At 47.4% G+C, this 23,225-nt stretch overlaps 1 protein-coding gene and 1 long non-coding RNA gene across 7 annotated transcripts in view; one reads left to right on the top strand and one right to left on the bottom strand.

Moving 5' to 3' along the window:
* The window catches only part of LOC118570628, a 68,058-nt gene extending 56,277 nt beyond the window's left edge, over positions 1 to 11,781 (bottom strand). For 4 of the 5 annotated variants that reach the window (XR_004943216.1, XR_004943215.1, XR_004943217.1 and 1 more), the window contains exon 1: positions 11,331 to 11,507. This is a non-coding gene — a long non-coding RNA (uncharacterized LOC118570628). Of the gene's footprint in view, positions 1 to 11,330; positions 11,508 to 11,577 lie in introns of those variants that run through there. The other variant, XR_004943213.1, reaches the window with a different exon arrangement.
* Nr2f2 (nuclear receptor subfamily 2 group F member 2) lies at positions 10,239 to 22,085 on the top strand. Of its 2 annotated transcripts, none has more exons than XM_036169292.1 (3): positions 10,239 to 10,715; positions 18,422 to 18,949; positions 21,649 to 22,085. In XM_036169292.1, exons 1-3 carry the CDS (start codon positions 10,673 to 10,675, stop codon positions 21,921 to 21,923), a joined length of 846 nt encoding a protein of 281 aa, XP_036025185.1. In that variant the 5' UTR covers positions 10,239 to 10,672; the 3' UTR covers positions 21,924 to 22,085. The 2 variants fall into 2 exon arrangements, with proteins under 2 accessions (XP_036025185.1, XP_036025177.1); XM_036169284.1 differs by lacking the exon at positions 10,239 to 10,715 and adding an exon at positions 16,053 to 16,886.
* Positions 22,086 to 23,225: the final 1,140 nt, after the last annotated feature.

Below are 23,225 nucleotides of genomic sequence, written 5' to 3'. Positions count from 1 at the left end.
GGGGTGGTCCTGGAATGAGGAGCGACCGTTAGGAAAAGAGAGTGGGAACTGTCGCGTTTTCCCAAGATGTTCAGTACTTACACTGGAATCCCTCTCCTGTCTTTTGGAGTCTGCTGAAGGAACACCCATTAAACTGGGAGATGAAAGAATCACTTTGGGGTACACTGTTTCCCTTGCATTGCCTTTATTCTTTCCACAGCATCCTTTGGATAGCTGTGAGTTAAGTGTAGGTGAGAAGAGGTGGGGGGATGCTTGATTTTGGATGGCCCCTAAGTGCTTTCTAGAACCACTTTATACCTCATAATAGGTCTAGTCTCACAGATAAAGTGAATCTGAATGGCATTTTTTTTCTCTTGTGCACTTTAGAAATACTTCAAAAAATGAAAACTGTATATATTTTCATTTTTGGAAAGGTTAGATACATCTGCATAATAGATGGAATTATTTTAGCAACACTGAAGAATGTGGTCATACGAACTCAGGAGATGTGTGGATACAGGTGCAAACATGCTTGGTGCCTGTGTTGCTTGCATGTGTGCATATGTGAAATATGCATTCTACACAGTCTCCCCTCCCTTCATACATACTCTTTTCTGCAGTGAGCGTTAGAGGTTGTTAGAGATCTCAATCACCTCATCGTAGGTGGCGAGCTTAAATGTGTTATACTAATAACTTGTCTAAGAGAAATTAAATCCTTATATGTCAAAAGCACTCTGCACTGGATTATCTACAAGACACATACTTATTGAATAAATGTTGGGACCAATTTCATTTTAATGTGACTGACTGTATGTTTCAGAGATAAAAAGACTCAAACCTATAACTGTGTTGCAACAGTACACCCAACTTGTCTATTTCCATTACTGTCTCTCAACTTAAAATATGGAAGGTGTCTCCCTCTTTCTCTCTCTCTCTCTCTCTCTCTCTCTCTCTCTCTCTCTGTCGTTGTTGTTCTGAAGAGCAAGGGGGAGAGATAGAAAACGCCTGGCATTCAGCCTAAAGAGAAATCATTGAAACAAATTAATCCTATGCCGTTTAAATTGACATGGTAATCCATCATCAGAGGAGCCAAACTCTGAAAGCAATCTTGGGTCTGCCCCGCTCTTTCCCTGGCCCTGGAGGCACAAAGGCAGATAGTAAAAGAAAGGGGGGAGTAGTCATAAAAGTTAGCAATGCCTCGGAAAAAAAATAATAAAATTGGTTCTATCAGCTTCTACTGTCCTGCCTTTTCAAGCCTCCATTGGAAACTTCCAACAGTTACTTTCCCTCTAAGTTTGCCTCTAAGTGAAGGGTCCCTATCTCCTCCTCCTCCTCCACCAGGCTGTTGGGTTCCTAACTCAGGCTGGCCCTTGCCTGGTCCCCTTAAAAATCTGGACAGTACTGGAAGTGGTCAGTGTTGGGGGCTACTCTGGGAGGCAGGTGGGAAGTGGGTTTTGTTTGTGGCTTGGGATTTGAAGAGGTAAAGAATGGAAGAGAATCTTTTTTTTTTTTGCTCTCCTCCCACTGCCATGTCTTTCTTGCACTTGGTGAAAAAGATGATACAGTAATTTGAAAAAGAAAACTTTTCTGACATCACTAAAACAGAGAGGCATGTCATCCTGCCCTGTCACTTCTCACCTTTTTTTTTCCTAAAAAAAGAGAGAGATGTAGTTTTCAAAGCTTGCTTCACTTCAGAAAAGCCTACAACAGCATGTTGTTAAAATTTGATTTTAAAGTTACAGATTGTATAAGCCAGAAGTGTTCCATATTAGTCAGCAGATGAGATTAAGCAAAACCTTTCATTAAGAATTTAACTGTAAAAACAATGTACCTGTATTTCCAAGACATTGAATGCTAAAGGTTATTGTTTGTTTATTTGGGAAGGGGTTTTCTTTAGCTAGCATACGTAGTATTGGTTTGTTTGTTTGTTTGTTTGTTTGTTTGTTTGTTTGTATGAAGGAGATGAGGGAACTATAAACTGTTCATTCCTTACTGGACATACTAATCTGAACAAAAATCTAAATAATATTTAATACTGTTTTTTAGCTCTATAAGCAAGACCATTGGAAACATTTTTAATTGCAAACATTTACTCTGTTAACAATGAGACAGTAACTGAAAACAGAGGCTTTCCACTTTACAGTCAGAGGCTATAGGGCAGAAGGACATAAACCCAACCCATGGTCTAAGAGATGCCCTGTTTTAATTTATCTAGGATAGAATTGCTTCTAATTTATTAGGAAAACTTTTCTATATTGCTGAAACTTCAAAGTAAACATCTTGTCCATCAATTAGAAATTGTATTTGCTGGTGTTTAAGGGGCTAGATAATTCTGACCCAAGATCTTTCACGTACATAAGCATAAGAGACATTTCCAGAGGGAGTCAAAGGCTTTCCTGCTACATGTTCATCCACATCATAACAGTGTCAGTTTTAAGAGTTGTTAAGAAAGAAGTAAGGGGTGGAGAGATGGCTCCATTGTTAAGAACACTTGCTGCTCTTGCAGAGGACCAGAGTTCGATTCCCAGCACCCATGTTGGGCTGCTCACAACCTCTTGTAATTCTAGTTCCAGGGGATCAGACCCCTCTTACAGCCTCAGGATGTTGCTACACACACGTGCACATAAATACAAAAAAATGTACAGATTTGGGTGTTCTTTTTTAAATAAAACCCTGGGAGTTGATAAAGTAGTTCTTCAGTAACTGAGGAACACTGAACTGTACCTCCTTAAAAAGATTAGACATCTTTCATTAGACTTCAATGTATATAGGAAATATAGATTTTTGCAAGATAATACATGATTTTGAAGGCCATTAAATTAGCCAAAATCGCTTGGGAGAAAAAAATCAATGGGTAAATAAGCTGAGCCTTTATCACTCAGAGAAGTCTATCAAGGAAAAAATAACTTTTAAGACACCTCAGTTCTGAAATTTCATGGCACTAAATTCTTTGGAGTGTTTGGAAACATGACCAACAACAACAACAATAAAATATGCAACAGAAAATTGCAGCATTTTTGGGAATAAATAAGCTAACATACAATATGCAAAGACATGGGCTTCCTTAATTTTTAACTTCTTGTCCTTGACATTTGACATATGATGTGATGTGGTCCTATCAAGAAATACCCAGTGTGACATCTGTCACTGAGATCAATATTTCTTTCCTTTAATGGTTTCAGTTTTGCTTTGAATGTTTAAAGGGCATCATCTCAATCAATTTGCCATAATCATGTATATAAAAATCTCTTAGATAATATTAATTAATGTATAATAAATTCAAATAGATGGATAGGGAATTTACAGTTCTCTACCTTATAATCAAAATAACAAGGCTAATGTACTTTGTTTTCAACTATACAGCTTGAAAACCCTCAAGATAATATTTTCTATAACCAAGAAACTAAATGTGATGTTTTAAAAAAAATCGCTCTTACATTCTGTGCAGAATTTCTTTAGTTTTAACATGCACCTACACATGTTCAAGAAAGTGGCCTTTGAAGAAAAGTAAAGCTGGTGATGTAGGTACCCAAATGTTCTCTAGATTAACATAAAATGTTCCTCTACATGGAGGTATATCAATTGTGCTATCAACTTATTTTCAAGTCATATCTTTATATAGATGGGTAAATATCCTAAAACAAAAACAAAAACAAAAGCAGTGAATCCTTAAATTCCATTTCTCCTTCCAAAGTTTGCTTTCAGTGTGTAGTTAAAGGAATTTCAAATAAACCTTCATTTGCTGTGCTGGTGATATTTGCCTGAAGTTTGCTCATGCAGCTAATTAACAATATTACTTTTCCTGGATATTTTCCTTACTAACACCTTCACAAGTAGCACTTGGTAGCATCAGTTAATTTTTTTTTCCTTTTTTCTCTTACATAGTAAAAATTAACTGTCATTTTAAAGATTTCATTACAGGCTCTTAATAATGAAAATATATGAGAGCCCAAGCATCATTCTTGACTCTGTCCACTTCTAAATAAGAAAGGCTGTTCGCATGGTTTCAGATGACCTTGGAACTTCCTCAGCAGGAGTTAACTTGAAATGTAATGTTAATATTGAAATCATGGATATCCCATACTGGGCTTGGTAAAATGGGCAGAAAGTTTCCTGAAGACATCATCTATAGTCCAGTATTTAAGCTTTAAGTGATTAACGTGCTGAAAAGTACACACACACACACACACACACACACACACACACACACACACACACACGAGAGAGAGAGAGAGAGAGAGAGAGAGAGAGAGAGAGAGAGAGAGAGAGAGAAAGAGAGAGGGGGGGGACTTGAATTTTTGAATAAATGTATCAGGGGAAAGATGTTCACTGTGTGCTTAAATACCCTGCCTAAGCTACCAGCTGCAAGTCTAAACCTTGTAATTTGAAATGCCTTGTTGGGATTTTGCAAACCATAATGGCACTACCTTTCCTGAGTTGCTTCAGCTTACCTTCCAGAACTGGTGGTTCCAGAGAGCTCATGCAGAAGGCTTTCTGCACTGCCTCCTGCCAGCCTCCAGGACGGTACACATGAGTGACAGTCTCTGTCTAGTGTTTGAGTATATGAAGCTTTAATCCATCAAGGTACTTCTAAAACTGAGAGAGCACCTCCACCATGCACTTTCACCTCCCTGCTCAAGCCCATCATCTCAGGACCCACAGAAATGCCACCACATTTGAAGCCAGCTGAATATATTTTCCTAATCTCATCCAGATTTTAGGGCTATGATTCGGCTGCTGACATGATTCTAAATTAGCTTTTGCTTCAACGAGCGAAGGTAAACCATGTCTTGGACTTGGTTTTTTAAAATCTCTTACAGGATAATCTTGTGGTGTGTGTGTGTGTGTGTGTGTGTGTGTGTGTGTGTGAGAGAGAGAGAGAGAGAGAGAGAGAGAGAGAGAGAGAGAGAGAGAGAAGAGAGAAGAGAAGAGAAATATTTTTAAAGTGATTTGGTGGTCAGTTAAACAGAGAGGAGGAATTCACAACATCCTATTTTCTTATTCCCTAAAGTCCATCTTCCTGGAGTACGCTGTCTTGATGGATGAGACTGTTGTCTCTGAATAGAAGCCCCTGCTTGGGGAGGGGTGTGGGGGTGGTGTGTGTGTGTGTGTGTGTGTGTGTGTGTGTGTGTGTGTGTGAAGGGCACAGTACTCTAAACCCATACTGCTGAAGTGCCCAAAGTGTTCGCTCCCTCTTTTTTTCATTCCCTCCTTCCTTCCCTTCCTTCCTTCTTTCTTTCCTTATGTCCTTCCTTACATCCCTTTTAAAAGCAATCTTTGCGTGGATTATGTAGCTAACCTTCATTCTGTAGCTGGGACCAATAAGGGTTAATGAAGACCAAGCTGACTGTTCCCTAGGTCAGCGGAGCTACTGGCTTCCTCCAAGGCAGGGATCAGGATTACCAAGGAGGGAGCAAGGCTGACTGACTCACACCTGAACACACCATTCTAATCCACTGGGATTCATATTAAAAAAAAAAAAAAAAATCTCCCTTCTAGAAAACGATGAATTGGGTATTCAGCTGTTTCCTATTGCACCGAAGCACACGCAGGGTAGTATGAACTGAATATCCCAAGCTGCTAGGACAATCATGCAATGGGAAAGAACACCTTTCTACACACATATGCACATGAAAACGTGTGCACGCATACACACAGTAGGCAGCTATCCATTTCTTTTGAAAGATTTTTTTTTTTTGCCTTTTGAGGAAAAGATCAGAAGCAGAAAAAAGGAAAAGTGATGTTCTCTTTCCTCACCTTCTGCTACAACCCTCTACCTCCAAAAATTAGCGCCTTCTAGGTTGTTTACAGCTGTCTCAAAGGTCTAGGTTTGTTCACAGCAGCGAGACTCGCGCTTCAAGGAGTGAAAATCCATTTTCGAGCCAGAACACTACTGCTTGGCTTTGCGGATAAGAATTTCTGATCCCTTCCAGTGAATTTTATCCGACGCCTCGTGAACCGCAAGACTTTATATCTCGACTAGTTAAGCTCCCAGCATCCAATCTTGGGACCCCAGACAGGTCCCCAACAGCTGGGGTGGCGTCCGATCCTGCAAAAGCTGATTTCCCTGTGACCCAACAGAAGAACCCACAGTCCTGCGTCTTCCCCTGGAGCTCCTGGCTTAATCCTCTCTGGCCCTTCACTTCATCTCACCTGCCCAGGAGCCGAGCTGCGAACCTGGAATCCATTGGTCTTGTAGATTCCTGGCGGGGGGGGGGGGGGGGGAGGGGCGGGGGCGAGTCTTGCCACCCGATGGCCGTCCTGACCATTGGGCGAATAGCAGGGAAATCAGTCCGTGGGACTTGGCTACTGGGTCCTCTTTAGGGATGCTAAATAAGATCAAAGACGTTGATCAAGGAGAAAGTTGGGGAAGCTTGAAGTGTCACCTAAAAGGCGTCTCCAAAATGCCAAGCGAAGAATACAATCCTTTGGGGCCACACCTTGGGTACCCAGGATGCCTGGAGACACTACATGTGGGAAAAAGTGTCCGAGGTCCCCGTTCCATAGGAGCCATCAACTCCGATGGCCACCTGGCCACTGCCGCTCCGTGTGTAGAGCCGGTGGCTCCAAGCCCTTGGCCCCGCGGTGGCTCGCTGAGCCCTATCTGCGAAGCCCGGCCCGCCGGCCGACCCTTATCATTGGCTGCGCTGTCACCTTTCCTGTCGATGACAGAGGGGCCGAGGCCTGCGCTGGAAATCCTAGGCGGTGGTCCCGCCGGTCCCCTTTGGGGATGGCTCCCTCCCATTCCGCCCCTCCAAATCCCCGCAAGTCAGGTCCCCCTTCCTCACCCCGGGGGCTTCTAATCACTCCGTATCGATTTCCCTAACTCTTTTCATCCCGTTGAAGACACATCTTAAAACACTCCAGCCCGGAGTGTGCTCTGGGCTTTATCCACACTAATAAAATGATTTACCCTGCTCTCTGCGCTTCTCCTCACAGAGGAAAATCGTTCGAGCCCTGGCTATTCGTGTGTGATCAGTAAATATTTAGTGCGGTGACATCCTCAGCTAGGCTTCGGATCGATGCGGGACCCACCGGGAGGTGTGCGCTCTGCGGGCGGGGCCCGCGTCGGGCCCGCAGCCGAGGGGACTCCTAGTGTCCTGGCCACCGGCCGCAGATTTACAGGCCAGGTGGGAGGCCAGAGCAGGAGAGAGAAGGGGGGGGGGGGGGGGCAAAGCGCGTCTGGAAAATTGCCTTTTCAACCCTTTTACTTTTGACATTCAGCCACTTCCCCCAGGCTGCCACTGTCTCCTCCACTCCCTCCTCCCGCCCCAGGGCTCTCGGTGCACCCCCAGAGGCCTTCCGGAGACCGTGAGACACGATAGAGTCCCCGTGGCCTAGGACCACCTATCAGAGTCCTGCGTAGCCAAGCAGGGAGGCCCCAGCCCTTGCTCTGAGGGTCGTCCCCTTCGGGACACGATGCTCTTCGCCCGCCCAAGCCTCCTAGGGCAGAAAAGAGGTGAAGGAGCACAGAGCTGCTGCTGCAGTTAGGGACCTGCTTCCCTGCCACCCTTTCTGCAACCCCTGGCCTTTCCGCCTCTCTAACATCTTGTCCTTGTCGCCAGTCAGACCGCGGAGGTCGTCTGGTGGGGACTTAACTTTCTTCACCACCAGACGTCCCTTTCCGTAGGAGCAAAGAGGCGCTTAGCTATGAAGTGTTGGAGGGTTAGGGGGGAGGAGGGCTACTCTTGGCAGCCAGAGGGCTGTGGTCCAGGTGGCCGCGGTGTCAGCGCCTACCGTGGGCGTGCTCACACAACTTCATGATTACAGAGCCTCACCTTGACCCGGGGACCCCAGGAAGTGAGCCCTGACGCAAAGTGGACACTGCACGGCCTCATCTTGTCCTACGATTCCTGCCACCTGGGACTGCTAAACTGCGCGAGCTGAAGTCTGTGAGGAATATCCAGCCACTCCTCAGGGAGGCTCCTCTGCTCTTAGACCTGGGGTTTCGGGTCTTCAAGTCTTCGACCGCTGCCAGCCCACCTGTTGTTAACCGGCCTGATTTCCTCTCACCTGAGGCCTGGGCCTTTGCAATTCCCCTGGGGGCCCAGAGAAGACGGTGCAACCCGGCTGTGTCCACGCACCCCTCCCTACAGCCTAATGCCCTCGCCTTTGTCATAACTAAAACTCCATATCTGCAGAGTCTATCTTTATACTAATGCATACTTAATTGGTCCGTCTTGACTGTCCGTATAAAACAATTTAATTAGGGTGCTTTATTTTTTTAAGCTTTGGAGAGCAAAGAGAAGAAAATCTGCCCGATGCTTATTGTATTTAGCACCAATACAGGCAGAAAATGTAGCACAAGTTTTTGGTTGAAAGAGCACCTCTGTGTCCATTGAAGGGCGTTGATCCGAAAAGGCAGAAAGGACAAGTAAAATCGATTGGAAGCGACCCTCTCTGTCCCTTTCACACCATTCAGAAACTCCATTCCTTCTAAGACAAAGACCAGAGCCTTGGGAATTCTCAGGGAAAGGGAGGACTCCAGTCCCACAAGCCTTGAACACCTCTTTTTAAATCTTCAATATTTCACTTTAAACCTGCCCTTGGTGCTGGTCTCCCGCGTATGTGTTTTACCACCCCCTCCCCATCAAGAGCCATGCAGTTTTGCCACCGCTGCCCCCATGCCCGATTGGCCTTTCGGGCAGGGCGGGCCTTCCTTTTAGGGTTAGTGCGTCTCTCACCTCTGACCCTCAAGATTGGAGTGGCGGCCAGTGTTCTAAATTTGGCTAAAGTTGAAAGAAAATGACCACAAAATAATTACTCCTATACTCCATTCTGGTTCAGCGCCTGAGCCACCTTACCTAACAGTCACCTCCATCCCTAATTTTTCCCCCTTTCTTCTCTGGCAATGAACAGCACTAAGCCACCTCTAAGGAGGGAGCTGAGGTGGTCAGGACTGCATCTCTGGGTGGCGATGAGTTGCCAGGTCCTAATTGGTCTTTCATTAGGTTATCCCAGGCGCCCAGACTGGGCAAGGTGGTCATCGATCAGACCTGGCATGAAAAGAAAAAGGGGGGGGGGTGGAGAGAAGAGGGCAAGAGAAGGGGAGGAGAGGCCGGAATAAGATCACCTTCACCTGCCCTGAGCGGGGCCTCCCTATTGGAGATCCCTGGACCTTCAGCTAGGATGAAGGGGGCGGGGCGGAAGGGAGGGGGCACTCCTGAGTCACACACGTGGCCTCCTCCTAAGAGACAGAGCTCACCTCCTCTCGGGAGGAGTCCCACCAGCCATGCACTCAGAGTAACTGATGAGACAAAACTTCTGTAGCCCATATTTATGGTATTAATGAATAGTTAAAAAAAAGATTTACCCTTCTTATGATCAATATTCTGAGTTATTTCCCTCAAAGTATATAATTACAGTGTCTTCAGAGTTTTCATCATTGTTTGAGGTGGCAAAACCATTTGTAATTTTCATTAGCCAGTAAACATGTAATTAACATTCAGCACTGTGTTTAACTTAATTCCTGTTTAAGACAAGGACAAGAAGCAGCGAAGAGCGCTAGTTCCATTTGTCAAGTCTGACATTCATCTTACCATAAGTTTCCTAAAATAAAAGATCCATGTTTCCCCATTATTCTTCTCTTAAAACAACAACAACAACAAAAATCCATTAGTTAAAACTACCGAACTGCAAGCCACAGTCCAGTCTAGTCTCAATTTTTGCTAGTTATTGTCTCTCTGCTTCCTTTATTCGTTTGGGGGGAAAGATAAAGGGAGGGGATGAATTAAGTATTCATTATTTGAAGGCATGAAATGGGGAACCCCTCCCCCCAAAAGAAATAGATTTCCTCTTCAGGAAAGTTCTAGAATGGACAGTAGGAAGGGGGAGGGAAACACTAATCCACAGGGGAGAGGGAGAAAAATCATTTGGGTGGGGGCGACTTGAGTGAAAAGTAGAAAGTGAGGATTCCAACTGATTCCTAGGAAAAAATGTTGGCCTCCTGTTTCAACTTCTATCTTTGATCCAGGGTGAGAGGACCCTGTCTGCCAGTCTACCAGGCTGCAGCTTTCCCCTCCTCTCCCACCTCTGTTTTTTTTCCAACTTGCTTTAGGATTAGCCTCCATCCCTCTCGACCCCAAACTGTGGAATTTGGCTGTGCCTCCAGTTGTCTTGCTTTGCAATATTGCCTATAGTTGTTTGCGGTTTTCTGCTCAGGCTGAGCCGTTTGCTCCAGCCTCCGACTAAACTCATTAAGTTGGGAGATTTTTTTTTTTTTTTTCAATTGGAAGGGTGTTTTTAAAGTCTCCTCTTTCCAGCCCCAAACAAGGTGTAACAACGCACTCTTCCTTCTAAGGCATCAGATGAGAGACAAGGATCACTCCAGACATCTCCTACCTACGGTTTGGGGTTTTTTTTCTTAAAGGCGAGGCTTGCATTCCTCAGCAGCTATGTACAAAGCTCCCTGAAGCCGCGTCTCTCTCTAAAGTTAGTGTGCAGGCTTTTCCAAAGGCTGAGAGCGCCTGGTACACAGGGAAGCACTTCCTTGAGGTGGAAGATCTCTCCCTTCACCCTTCCTCTTTTTCCCTGCAGACTAATGCCTACTTTTTTATCAGTTTGCACAATCGCTTAGATAAACACCGAGGAGGAGAGTCTCTTTAATTATCAAAGACACATCTTTTCAGGGGGCCAACAAAGCGTTTATTTCACCCGCCAAACTAAAGGAGAGTTATTCCAGTTTAGGAAGAAGATGCAAGCGGTTTGGGACCTTGAACAAGGCAAATATGGTTTTGGTATGTTTGCTTTCTGTATTTATTTTTCTCTTTCTCTTCTTTCTCACTTTTCTCCTTGTGCTATGTGGGTTTGGGGATGACTTGGGGATTTTCAGAAAATCGGTTTGCTAACGTGTATGCATTGCCTTGGACTGTGGTTGAAGGGGTGGGGGGGCACTCAATTCAGTGCGTTGCCATATTTTATTACATGTGTGTGGTAGCAGAGGTGGGAGAGGGGGTGGTAAATACAATTGCAAAGCTGCCAAAATATGATTAAACCGAAGCATAAAGACTGCGGTTGCCTCCCATCTCCTCATCCTGTCTTCTCAAACTCATTTCCTTCCATAGAACTGACCGAAAACCAGCCGTAGAAGCCCGGTTGTCCGAGCAGTAAGATGACTGGGTTTGTTAGCAAAGGGGCTGCTAGGCTGGCTTTAGGTATCAGAATTTCCTGTTCGATTTGCCTCTGCGCTTCATTTTGCAACCTTGTGCAGCTGACAGGCAGGCAGGCAGGCAGGAGGGAGGGCGGGCAGGCGGGCGAGCAGGGACCCGAGCCCTTGCGGGCGCCTTCGGCTGCGGTTCCTGAAGGCGAGCGCTCGGTTAAGCTAGGAGAATCGCAAGGAGAAGGGTACTCACCATCGGGCGGGGTGGTGGAGCTGGCGTGCTGATTTCAGGCAAACGGTTTACCTTTTTGCTGTCTATTGCAACCGCGCCGGGCTGACTTTAGAAGCAATTCTGTGCTGTGTGCAAAATGTTCATGGAACGGTTCCTCATTTTTAAAAAGCCAGCGAGAGAGACGACAGAGGCAAGAGAAAAAAGAGAGGAGGGGTGAGGGGTACGCACATAAACCCAGTTCAAAAAAAAAAAAAAAAAAAAAAATCACCTCTTCACCAGTGACTCGAGAAACGTAGAGGCGGCGAGATTCCAGTGCAGTCCAACCAAGTCACAGCCAAATAATTTTAAATCCTGAGGAATTATTCAGATTAAAATGTACAGAAGTTTCATTCTCCCATGCCTACGTGAGCCCCAAGTCGTTTCCCTTTAAGGGCTCCTTTTCTTATAAAGTTGGATTTTAGGCAGAGAGGACTCTTACACTAGGGGGCAGACGGATACTGTACTTGCTCCAATCTTAAGCAATTTTTTTCTCTCCCAGCATATGCTCTGATTTAGCACTGTAAATTTTTCAGAGGACCCAACTCTGACAGCCCCTGGTGATTTTCAAAGTACCACAAGCCAGTGGTTAAAAATTGCATTGACTTGGAAGTTCAGTGGGACACAATGGAAGCCCTTCCCTATTCACGGAGCTCCAGTGTGCTGGAAGCCCACACGACTAGATTGAGGGGAAGCAGAAATTCAATGGACCCTGGATTCTCCTGAGCTCAGAGTTAAACTCGGCGTTGCTGGGGTCTGTATTCATATTGTGATTTAATCTGCAAAGAATTACACAGACCAGCCAACCACTTTCTGCAGGGAAACCATATTCCTGGGAGTTGGGGACTTTTTTTTTTTTTTCAGATTAAGACAAATGTTTTTCCCTAACTTTGACCAGTCAAATAAAGCTTGCCACAATTCTCATTAAAATAAATTTACATTTGCAGTAAAAGGTTCGGTTGAGTTTTTTAAAAATAATAATATGTAGATAGGTATCCTTGAGTCAGGACATTTAAATCTTAGAGTTAAGACAGCTGAGCATCTTTGAAAAGGACATTTAAAAAATATTTTTGCTTTTTTTTTTTTTTAACCCTTCAGTCTGGCTGTCCTGTCTCTTCGTCCACTCATTAAATTAACTGCAATTCATATGGTGATTTTTTTCTTTTCCTTCTAAACAGCATTTCTATAGCTAAATCAACCCTAAAATACAAAGTGAAGCACTCCTGACTTGATAGTAGCTGTGTGGCCATGTGTCTAGCTGGCTGCAGTTCTGTAAGAGGGAAATTCTTCATTTTACTACCTAAAGAAATTATAGCCCTCACCCATATATATGTATATATGTGTATATGTATACATACATATATATGAATTTTCTCCTCCTCAAACATCATCTTCGTGTGTGTGTGTGTGTGTGTGTGTGTGTGTGTGTGTGTGTGTGAAAAGTAATCTTACCATAAAAATGGCTGCACTGGAGAGGCAAGATTAACATTTCTCTATAATCAATTATGCTCATCTACTCATCTATTAAGTCGAGATGGGAATACCTCTTAGATTTCCTGTGTCAACCTCAGTCTCACTATATGCTGAGCTTGCCTCTATAATCTGATATTTGCAGCATCAAATAATCCCCCAAATCAGAGAAATTAAAAGAAAAAAACCAGACTTCTCTGAAATTATTTATTTTCCATCTTTCTTTCTTGTTCTCTGTAGGAGAAAGTTATGTGGTATCTCTAATCAGCCAGAAATGCTCAGCCTGGCTTTACTCTGTGGCCACCTTATTTAACACACCAGGTTTATGATAGTCAAGTACCTGCTCTACCTTTTTATTTCTTAAAACATTCAAATAATCACAGTACCTGCCACTTCAGTGCAATGCATGATTTCAGTACAGAAAGAGAAGGTTAATGAGGACTTTTTAAAAATAGTATTATTTTTTCCTAGCCGAAAGGCCAGCTTCTGTCTCCCCCACATCTTCATACGCTCCTCATCTCACACTCTGCCTGTATGTGGAAAAGAAACTGCCCGAAAGTGCAGTCTACCCACTCCAATTACAGGTCCAGTTTATTTTATTAAAGTAACTTTATATTGCCAAATTTTTTGTGCTGTCAAGGATGCTTTTCAGAAGTTGTCAATTTACTCTTTGCAGTGTCCTCTTTTCCCCCCAGCAGCTCAGCATCTTTTGTGTAAAAATAGTTTCATTGTTGGTAAACCTGTTTGACTTATGGATTTAGTTTTGGCTTGGTGCAAAGTATTCCCTATTAAGCACAAATTTCTCATACAAGTGTGGAATCCTCACAATCAACTACCTGGTCCTAATCAAACAACAAGTTTAGTCAGTGGAATATAATGTGTCCTGGGGGTGGTTCTATATATTTGATATCTCAAACAGCATCGTGAGCAAAATGTCATGGGCTGTGGGGTTGTTTTGTTTTGGTTTTTGTTTTTTTCCTGCGGCGACTCTTTGGAGGAAGACTATAGCTTGTTGGTGGTTCTTGTGAGTTGTGCTGGTATTATTACCAATTTGAAGCAGACTCTCTGGGTGTGTTTTAATGGCTACATGGATGTTTAAAGAGAATTTGAACAATGAAGTCCGGATTCAACTGTTCTGTGACCTAGAAGCATCATCTTGGACGTCTTTGTCTGTGTACATTGACAAATGTGCATCTGATACATGTGCGTTCACATGTGTGTACAGAGGGTGTGCACAGGCGAGGATGAGCGGCTGCCTACGCCTGTCCATCAGCGGACAGAAAGGTCTTTCTCCCTCTTTTTCATGACCGGGTGTGTGACAGGTCACTGGCTGGCCAGTTAGCTAAAACCAATGAGAGAGGATAAAGTTGAGGGGAATTTATTTTCATTGCGTGATGACAATGAGGTGAAGTGTACTTGTGCTTCTCAGCATCCGAGATGCTTCATTTGAGCAACTAAAATGTCAGGCCACAAATCTATAAAATATTAACCCTCCAAAGAAAAAGGCAGATATCGAACGGCTTCTTTTCCTATAAAACAAACAAACAAACAACCAAAAAGGAGCTACCAAACGGAGCAAGTGATGAGAGTTCATTAAGCAAAGGATTTGCCACCACACAGATCTAGCCAAATCTTTCTTTTGCAAGCTCAGATCCCGGCACCTTGCCACCTCCGCTGCGTACCCCTCTACAAAGAAGAGGGAAGCGTTATCCGTCTTTAGCATCGTGGGCTCTACATAATGCGCCGGGAGTCCCGGGTGGAGCGCTAGCCGCCGCGCGTTTAGTGGCAACGCCAAGTTGCGAGAAGACTAAGTCTTCGGCTCCATCCTCAACCTCTAGCGGAGCCTTTAAGAGGCGTAGTGTGTGCGCAGCGCGCTCGCCTTGCTGCCGGGGCGGTAACCTCGGGTGCCGGGTGCGGGGTGAGCGGGGTCCGCGCTCCGGGACCCGCCCGGGCCCATCCCCCGCTCTGTGGCCTGGGCGGCGCGGCCAGCCGTCCCCGCCCCCCTCCGTCCCCGCGCGCCCCGCGCGGCGGTCGCGACGCCGCTCGCACTAGGACCGGGCTGCTCCTGCTGCCGCCATGGCGGGGCCGCCGCGCTCCGGCCAATGACGGCGAGGGGGCGGCGCGCGCGCGCCGGGCCAGGCCAACCCCGGCGGCTGCCTTATAAGGCGCGCCGTCGCCATGGTAACGTGCGCTAAGTTGCAGCAGTCGTGTCAAAGTTCACTATATAGAGAGCTCAGTGAGCTGATCGCGGAGAAGCCACTTCTGCCAGCCCCGGCGCCTATAAATCGCATTCCCTCCCGCGCCCCCCTTTTTAGCATATTTGATCACTTTGATTCTGCTCTTTTCTCTCCGCGGTGTGTGCGTGCGTGCGCGCGTGTGTGTTTTCTTCTCCTCCTCCTCTGCCGGAGTTGCCTCCTTTCTCCCGGTGCCGCGCTGCTCTTCCCTCTTTCATTCTTTCTCTCCGTTTCTCCCCCCTCTGCGCACGAAGGATGCGCTTCTAGGTGCTGATCTGCCCTCCTTTCTCTCTTATCATCTCTCCCCCGCCGCTGGCGAGTTGACTCTTTCCCTATGTGTGTGAGGCGGCGGCGGCAGCAGCAGCAGCAGCTCCGGCGGCGGCAGCAGCGGCAGCAGCGACTCCACCGGCGGCGGCGGCGCTAGACGCGGCGGCTCCGGGCCCGACCCGGAGGCTTCGGCGGCAGCGGCGGCGGCGGCGGCCCGGGCGGCCCACGGGGAGCAGCGAGCGGCCTCCAAGAGCGGCGGCGGCGGCGGCGGCGGCGTCCGGAGCGAGCGCGGCGCGCGCCAGGCGCCCGGGGCAGGAGGCGGCGGCAGCCCAGCGCCAGGACGACGCCGCGCAGCGCCGGACGCGGACCACTTTCATGCTGATTCCCCCGGACCGGGGCAGAGCTCCGGCCACTCCGCGGGCCGCCGGCCTCCGCCCCGGCCTGCCTGGCTCCCAGGGCGCGCCCGCGCCCGGCGCCTCCGCTCTCCCAGTCCTCCTGATTTCGATGGCTTTCCTGAATGGCTGACTGTGGGCTGCCCTGGACTTGGCCCCCGGACAGTCGCCTTTCCTTCTCCTCTTCCTCCTCCTCCTCTTCCTCCTTCTCCTCCAACTCCTCCGCTGCACACTAGATCTGAGAGCGAGAGAGTGAACGAGAGAGGGAGAGAGGGAGGGAGAGTGAGAGCGAGCGAGATCTTTGGAGAGATTTTTTTTTTTTTTTTTTTTTTTTTGCCTCCTACTTCTGTCTTGAAGCCAGACAATCGACTTGCAGCTCTCTCTCCCCTCCCTCTCTCCACGTTCTGCTCCCACTCGCTCTCCCCTGTCCTCTTGCCCTCCCCTCTTGAAGGAAAGCCCCCCGAAACCAACAAAGCTGAGCCGAGGGAAACAAACAAAACAAACACACCGGGCCAGACAAGCAATCGACAAAACTTTGCAAAAGCAAAAACAAAAAAGGAAAAACTAACCAACCTCAATCAACTAGCCCTGAGCCACCCGGGGCGCCCTCCCGCGCCCTCTCGCACCCTCGCACACACAAAAGGCGGCGCGCCGGAGCCCGAGACCCGGGAGCCGCCGCCACCCCGCCGCCGCCCGCAGCCAGGGGAGCAGAAGTCCGGACGCGGCCCCCATAGATATGGCAATGGTAGTCAGCACGTGGCGCGACCCCCAGGACGAGGTGCCCGGCTCTCAGGGCAGCCAGGCCTCGCAGGCGCCGCCCGTGCCGGGCCCGCCGCCTGGCGCCCCGCACACGCCACAGACGCCGGGCCAAGGGGGCCCGGCCAGCACGCCGGCCCAGACAGCGGCTGGCGGCCAGGGCGGCCCTGGCGGCCCCGGCAGCGACAAGCAGCAGCAGCAGCAGCACATCGAGTGTGTGGTGTGCGGGGACAAGTCGAGCGGCAAGCACTACGGCCAATTCACGTGCGAGGGCTGCAAGAGCTTCTTCAAGCGCAGCGTGCGGAGGAACCTGAGCTACACGTGCCGCGCCAACCGGAACTGTCCCATCGACCAGCACCACCGCAACCAGTGCCAGTACTGCCGCCTCAAAAAGTGCCTCAAAGTGGGCATGAGACGGGAAGGTATCGGCCTCTCATTTCTCCCCCCCCCCCTCCTTCGCCCTGCGGTCCCGGGGCCCTGGGTGCGTTTGGCTAGCCTGCTCTGGGTAAGGACACAGCAGCCCCAAGCTCCCCGTGTTGCAGCCAAAGGGGGTTTGGTACTAGGAGCAGGGTCTGCATTGCAACCCAGACCACCCCCACCCCCACCCTCCAGTCCGCATGCTTTAGCAGACTTTCCTTCTCCAATCTTTCTTCAGGCTGCTTTTCCTTTCCTTTGCATTGATTGAGAGTTCATTCGAGTTCACCTTTCTGCAAGGGGATGGATTGTTGTTTGTTGTTGTTTTAAAGTCCTCTCTTTCTCTCTCTCTCTCTCTCCTTGCTTTTCTTGCATGTTCAACATATGTCCCTCCTCCTTACCCCTCTCCCCAACCCCCACCTTCTCAAAAAAAAAAAAAAAAACCAACCTGAGATTGTACTTTTGTACAGAAGGTTCAAATTACAAATGGCAATTTTATGCACTTCGCTGTATTAACGCTGCCTCCTGGGCAGCGCTCATGTGACCTCTCCATGGATTAACATTCTGCTTTAAAAAAAAATACCTCTTGTTTTTCTTTTTCTTTTTTCCTTTCACTTTTGAAACCAAGAGAGCTGTGTAGGGAGTAGGAAAGTGTGGACGAGGGGCCCTGGGCCGCTGCTTTCGCTCTGCACCAGTTGGGTCTTTGTGATATAAAATTCGCCCAGAGCCGGGAACAGTGCTCTACCAATGGCGCGCTCCGCGCCCGGCGCGGGCTCCGGGTTGGGGCGAGCCAAAGCCGGGGTTTCTTTGTGTTTCTGCGAGAGCGACTCTTTCGGTCCAGAGTCAGATAACAGTAGGAGCCTGAGCCTTACTAGCTTTCCCTGGCTGTCACGGGCCTTGCCCGGGTTCCGCCAACACCCGCCGCCGGCTCCCTGCCTCTCTCCGGCTTCGTCTCGTCTCTGCCGGCCTCTCTTTCTCTCTCCGCCCTCCTCTGCCTTGTCTCCCCTCCTCCGAGCTCACTGATCAGGCTGAGGCGCGGGACCTAGACTCTGTCTCTCGCAGGGGTTTCCCTCTTGGGCTGGGGTTGAGGTTACATGGTTTGGGGGCAGTCATTCGGGGGTGGCCATAGGCCATCTGGGGTAAACCTTGATGTCTTGTGCAAAAGCGTCTCACCCTCCCCCTACGCTCCGCTCCCGTTCCTTCTTCAATCAATAAGAAATATCAGCTGTTTAGCAGGGGGAAAAAAGGTGCCCCCAGAATGCTACATCCCTCTCACAGCTCGGGGGACCCCCCAGGCAAAGTGACCAATTCTGGGTTCTCGGCAGACCAGCCCCAGATGGGCCTCACAGGCAAGTGTTGAGCTCTGGCGGTCAGAACCGGCCAGGGAGGTGATTTGTGAGGAGTGGTTGCCGGGAGGCCGGCTGTAGCAGGCCTGCCTGGTTCTTGGCGTTGTTCTGGGGCCTGGGACAGGTTGGGGTCATATAGAAGGATGCGGGACCAAGGATGATCATTAACTGTGGAGTGTCCTCTTTCCTCTCTTCAGCTGTTCAGAGGGGCAGGATGCCGCCCACCCAGCCTACCCACGGGCAGTTCGCGCTGACCAACGGGGACCCCCTCAACTGCCACTCGTACCTGTCCGGATATATTTCCCTGCTGCTGCGTGCAGAGCCCTACCCCACGTCTCGCTTCGGCAGCCAGTGCATGCAGCCTAACAACATCATGGGCATCGAGAACATTTGCGAACTGGCCGCGCGGATGCTCTTCAGCGCCGTGGAGTGGGCCCGGAACATCCCCTTCTTCCCTGACCTGCAGATCACGGACCAGGTGGCCCTTCTTCGCCTCACCTGGAGTGAGCTGTTCGTGCTGAATGCAGCGCAGTGCTCCATGCCCCTCCACGTCGCCCCGCTGCTGGCCGCGGCTGGCCTGCACGCTTCACCCATGTCAGCCGACCGGGTGGTCGCCTTTATGGACCACATACGGATCTTCCAAGAGCAAGTGGAGAAGCTCAAGGCACTGCACGTCGATTCCGCCGAGTACAGCTGCCTCAAGGCCATCGTCCTGTTCACCTCAGGTAGGATGGAGACTTGTTCTCAGGTACCCAGGACTTCCCAAGGAAGAGTTAGGGCCTGGAAAAGTGGCCGGCCCCATTTCCCCCTTTAAAAGGCCAAGCTGTAGAGTGTATTTTAAAGTGGGAAATGGATGTAACTGGTGGTTTGTCCTGTTGGGCAGAAAGATGCTCCCTCCACACACTGACTCCCAGAGAGGCCCTCTCAGCCCCCTTCCTCTCCTTCAGTATCCAACCTGGAATGCACTTTCCTGCTCCCTCACTAAGCCCAGGCCCTCTGGGCCTAGTTGGCCCCCAGGGAATCTCCTCAAGCTGTAGGCTTTTTTTCTTTTCTTTTCTTTTCTTTTCTTCTTGGCACCCTGTCTCAAGGAGATGCCCCTGGACACATTGCAGCCCTACGCGTGATCTCTGTAAGAGAAAGTTTCCCCCTGCAGGGGGAAAGTTTGCTTGTGAACTCAGTAGGAGTTGGGGCTCCAGGCAACCCTAACCTGAGAGCAGCAATTTTCAAAATCATGTTCTCATGAAAATAATGCAGACTACCAGGAGAAGGGGAAGTACTGTCAGAGAAGGGCAGGAAGGGGCTGAAGGACTGCCATAATTCCAGCATGTCTGCAGGGGGCTGAAGGCTGGCCTCTGGCTTCCCCTGTTCAGGCAAACACTTAAGGCAGTTTTCAAGCAACCCAAAGTGTGTGCCAACTTGAGCTAGATTTAAATGTTGCTGGAGATATAAAACCATCATTGACTGCATTAGGAAATCTAATTAGTTTGCATGTAGTTTAACCTGTGTGAGTAATAGATCTGATATTCATTAACTCTTGAGGCCAAATGATTTTTGAAAGTGTCTGGTTTTCCATTTGGGGCCACACCTGAGCCTTTTGGCTGCCTCCCGGCTCAGTTCAGGCACAGCCCAGGTGGGTGGAAATCACCCCCACCCTTCAACATTCTTGTACTAAGTTGTCAGCTGATTCCTTTGTCATGGCTGAGAAGGGAACAGGGTTCCTGACTAAGAATAACAAACATTTGGGCATTGGCAGGGCCTGGAACCTAGTCACCCACTCCAGATCTTTAAGCTTACAGTGAGAAAACTAGAAGAGATGTGGAGTTTATGGGACACACAGATAGGAGTACCACAGCTTCTTCTTTGTTGTTTAAAGAAGTCTGGGAACCAAGTCATTAGCTGAGTCCATTGTAGGCTCATTCTCAATCTGCTGTCTTGTATGAGTTACTGTTTTTCACATAGAACATCCCCCCCCAGTCACCCCAAACCCTGCCTTCCAAAGTCCTTAGATAATCAATCAGAGGTCAGCACTCTGGTCAGGCCAGAGCTGTAAAGAGAGGGTTGAATCTGGTTTATTCTTCTCATGAGCCTGTCATGTCTACAGTGTTTGCCTGACACAAATGCAGAGGCACACTGGTCCTGTCCCATAACCACCTTCACCCCCTTCTTGTAACCCGATGCCCAGCCCATGTCCTCAGATGATGGGGATGGCTGTTAATTTCTTGATATCATTGTTAGCCCTTTGCCTTTACCCCTGGTCTTTCAAGGAAAGAAATGCCTGGTACTGTCGAAACAGTTTAATTTATTGCTGTTTGCAAGATGGGGAGGCCTGTATGGAGAATGCAGATGGCCTCACAAAGAGATAAAGGTTCCTGTTATCTGATTCAGAGGGAGACACACAGTACCAATAAGGAGGGAAGGAGCCCTAGACAAACAGATCTTTTCATTCCTGACCACAGACACCTAGGCATCTGTAGACACATGGGGTGCTGGACACAGTGGAGGAGGTTGCATGTGTGTTCTGCTGGTAGGGGTGGAGGCAGTGGTGACTGTTTTCGAATATCTGTTTTAATGATTCACAATATGCATGTGTTAACCCCCGTCTTGTCTGGGGAGCCCTGAAAGGTCAGGTCACAACCTGAACCGCCTTCACCAAGAAGCGTCTCATTTCAAAGGCACTTATTGTAATTTCACGTATCAGAAAAAAGAAAAGTGTTTTCCTGAAGATAACAGGGAGGGGGGGAGAATGCTTCTTGGAGAGACCTGAGCTTAAAAAAAAAATAATAAAGGGGGGTGGGAGAAAAGAGAGAGAGAAGAAAAGGAGGGGAAAGAAACAGCTCAAATGAACAGAGAGATCACAGTTTGCATGGCTGCCTTTCAATAGGGCTAAACTGACAAGATCAGTTTTAAAGGGCCACTTAAATCAGTTTCAAAGACTGGAGAAAAATGAGTCGCTCTCTTTGGGGAGAATCTGAGGCTGGGCCTTGGACGCCATGACTGAAAGCTGGGCCAGGTTGTCACCCTCCTCCCTATACACACTCTATAATAAGCCAAATTCAGAGGATGGGGGAAGAAGCATTTGGTGGTTTTGGTTTTGTCTGTCTGTGTACTAAATTGGGCCAGATACACCAATGTACTTTTTCTTGGGCCTCCCAGTGACCCAGCCTGAGGACTGGGGCAATGAAAGCTTGTAGCACCCAAGCCTGTTTTATTTTAAAGTAAACACTCCAGGACCATCTCAAGCCTAGCCACCTCCCTCCTCCCCCTTGAAGTTTTCAGTGTACAGGCATTTGCTCCAACTCTGAATGGGGCAGTTTGACAGAACAGTGTGTGCACATCTCAGGTGACCCATTTCAAGCCTCTTCATCTGATGAATTCTCTCTCTCCCTCTTTCTGTACTTTTTTTTTTTTTTTAACTTTCTTCCAGATGCCTGTGGTCTGTCTGATGTAGCCCATGTGGAAAGCTTGCAGGAAAAGTCCCAGTGTGCTTTGGAAGAGTACGTTAGGAGCCAGTACCCCAACCAGCCAACGCGGTTCGGAAAGCTTTTGCTTCGTCTGCCTTCCCTCCGCACGGTCTCCTCCTCAGTCATAGAGCAATTGTTTTTCGTCCGTTTGGTAGGTAAAACCCCCATCGAAACCCTCATCCGGGATATGTTACTGTCCGGCAGCAGTTTTAACTGGCCATATATGGCAATTCAATAAATAAATCAATCAAAATAAGAAGGGGGAGTGAAACAGAGAAAGAAAAGGCAAAAGACTGGTTTTGTTTGCTTAATTTCCTTCTGTTAAGAAAGGATGTTACAAGTTTGCTAAAAGAAGAGGGGGAAGAATTTAATGGACTGTGAATTTCAAAAAGAGAGAGAGAGAGACTGTCAAATGAACTTTTACAGAATGCATTAAAAAAAAGAAAACAACTGTGTTGAGCAGAACAGCAACAACTTGCTACTTATCATTTTGTATAAAAAAGGAAATTAGTCTTTTTTTCTTTTGGTAAATTTTTGAAAAATATTGCTAAAAGTGCATTTAAAGAGATTGGGGAAAATTAGCAGAATGGACAAAGTAAGTCTTTTTTTTCCAAATTATTAATTGTCCTGTGTCTATGTACCAATAGCTGGGTTTTTTGTTTTGTTTTGTTTTGGTTTTTTTTTTTTTTTTTTTTTTGTACTTTTCTGGTTCCAAACCAGTTTATTCTGTGGTTCTATAATAAGTTTTGATATAATCTTGGCTTCTTAAAAACTGTGTATCATTAAAATATATGTTCTGCAAGAATTAAAACTGAGTCCATGAAAATATCATAGGAAGACATAAAACTTTAAAAGGGAACTCAGATGGTGGAAATGCACTTACAAGTGGCGGCCGATTTTGTTAGGTGAAGTTGAGCACTCTAATTAGCAAGCTGGAGGGATCACATGCAACACAGCTTCCCCTACCCCTCCCCATACCACGACAGACCTAGCTTTTTAAAAATATTTTAAGAAAGAGAAGGAACTGTGGAATTTATTGGCAGCCAAGGAATGTGTCCAAGACACAAGCTGAGGTTTTGAATAAAAAGTGAACTTTTGTAATTTGAATTGGGTCCTCCCCACCCTTAGTTCTTGAATTGTTATGAATCCTATATCTGTTTGTATATTTGCAAGCCCTTTGTATTATAATTGTTGATATTTCCCCTTTTTAAAAAATACCATTGAAATCAGCATGACAAAATAACACTGTTGGCACTTATAGGTAACGTGATTGATTCAGTATCTTAGAGTTTACAGTTTGTGTTTTTAAAAAAACTGAAGGTTTTTTTTTTTAAGTGCAACATTTCTGTATACTGTAAAAGTTATAATAACTGAACTGTTTGGTCGAGTCTCTGTGTGTTATATTCCAAGGAAAATTGAAAGTATTCAGAAATTAAAATATTATTTGATATCTGAAACCTGCTTGGCTGTCCCCACTCACTGTCTTTCCATCAAGTTGAGCCCCTGTGAACCTTCGCTCAGCCAGCGGGGGCCCCATTTG

The sequence above is a fragment of the Onychomys torridus genome, chromosome 1 (genome assembly GCF_903995425.1).
Source record: "Onychomys torridus chromosome 1, mOncTor1.1, whole genome shotgun sequence".
NCBI lineage: Eukaryota > Metazoa > Chordata > Mammalia > Rodentia > Cricetidae > Onychomys > Onychomys torridus.
Note: the sequence above shows the minus strand (reverse complement) of the source record. Positions and strands in the feature narration are given on the sequence as shown.

Bases quoted from the DNA above. Each gene is read 5' to 3' on its own strand.
- Nr2f2 (XM_036169284.1), top strand. From the start codon at position 16,445: ATGGCAATGGTAGTCAGCACGTGGCGCGACCCCCAGGACGAGGTGCCC. The intron at 16,887-18,421 runs GTATCGGCCTCT...TCCTCTCTTCAG, and splicing joins AGTGGGCATGAGACGGGAAG to CTGTTCAGAGGGGCAGGATG. The intron at 18,950-21,648 runs GTAGGATGGAGA...ACTTTCTTCCAG, and splicing joins CATCGTCCTGTTCACCTCAG to ATGCCTGTGGTCTGTCTGAT.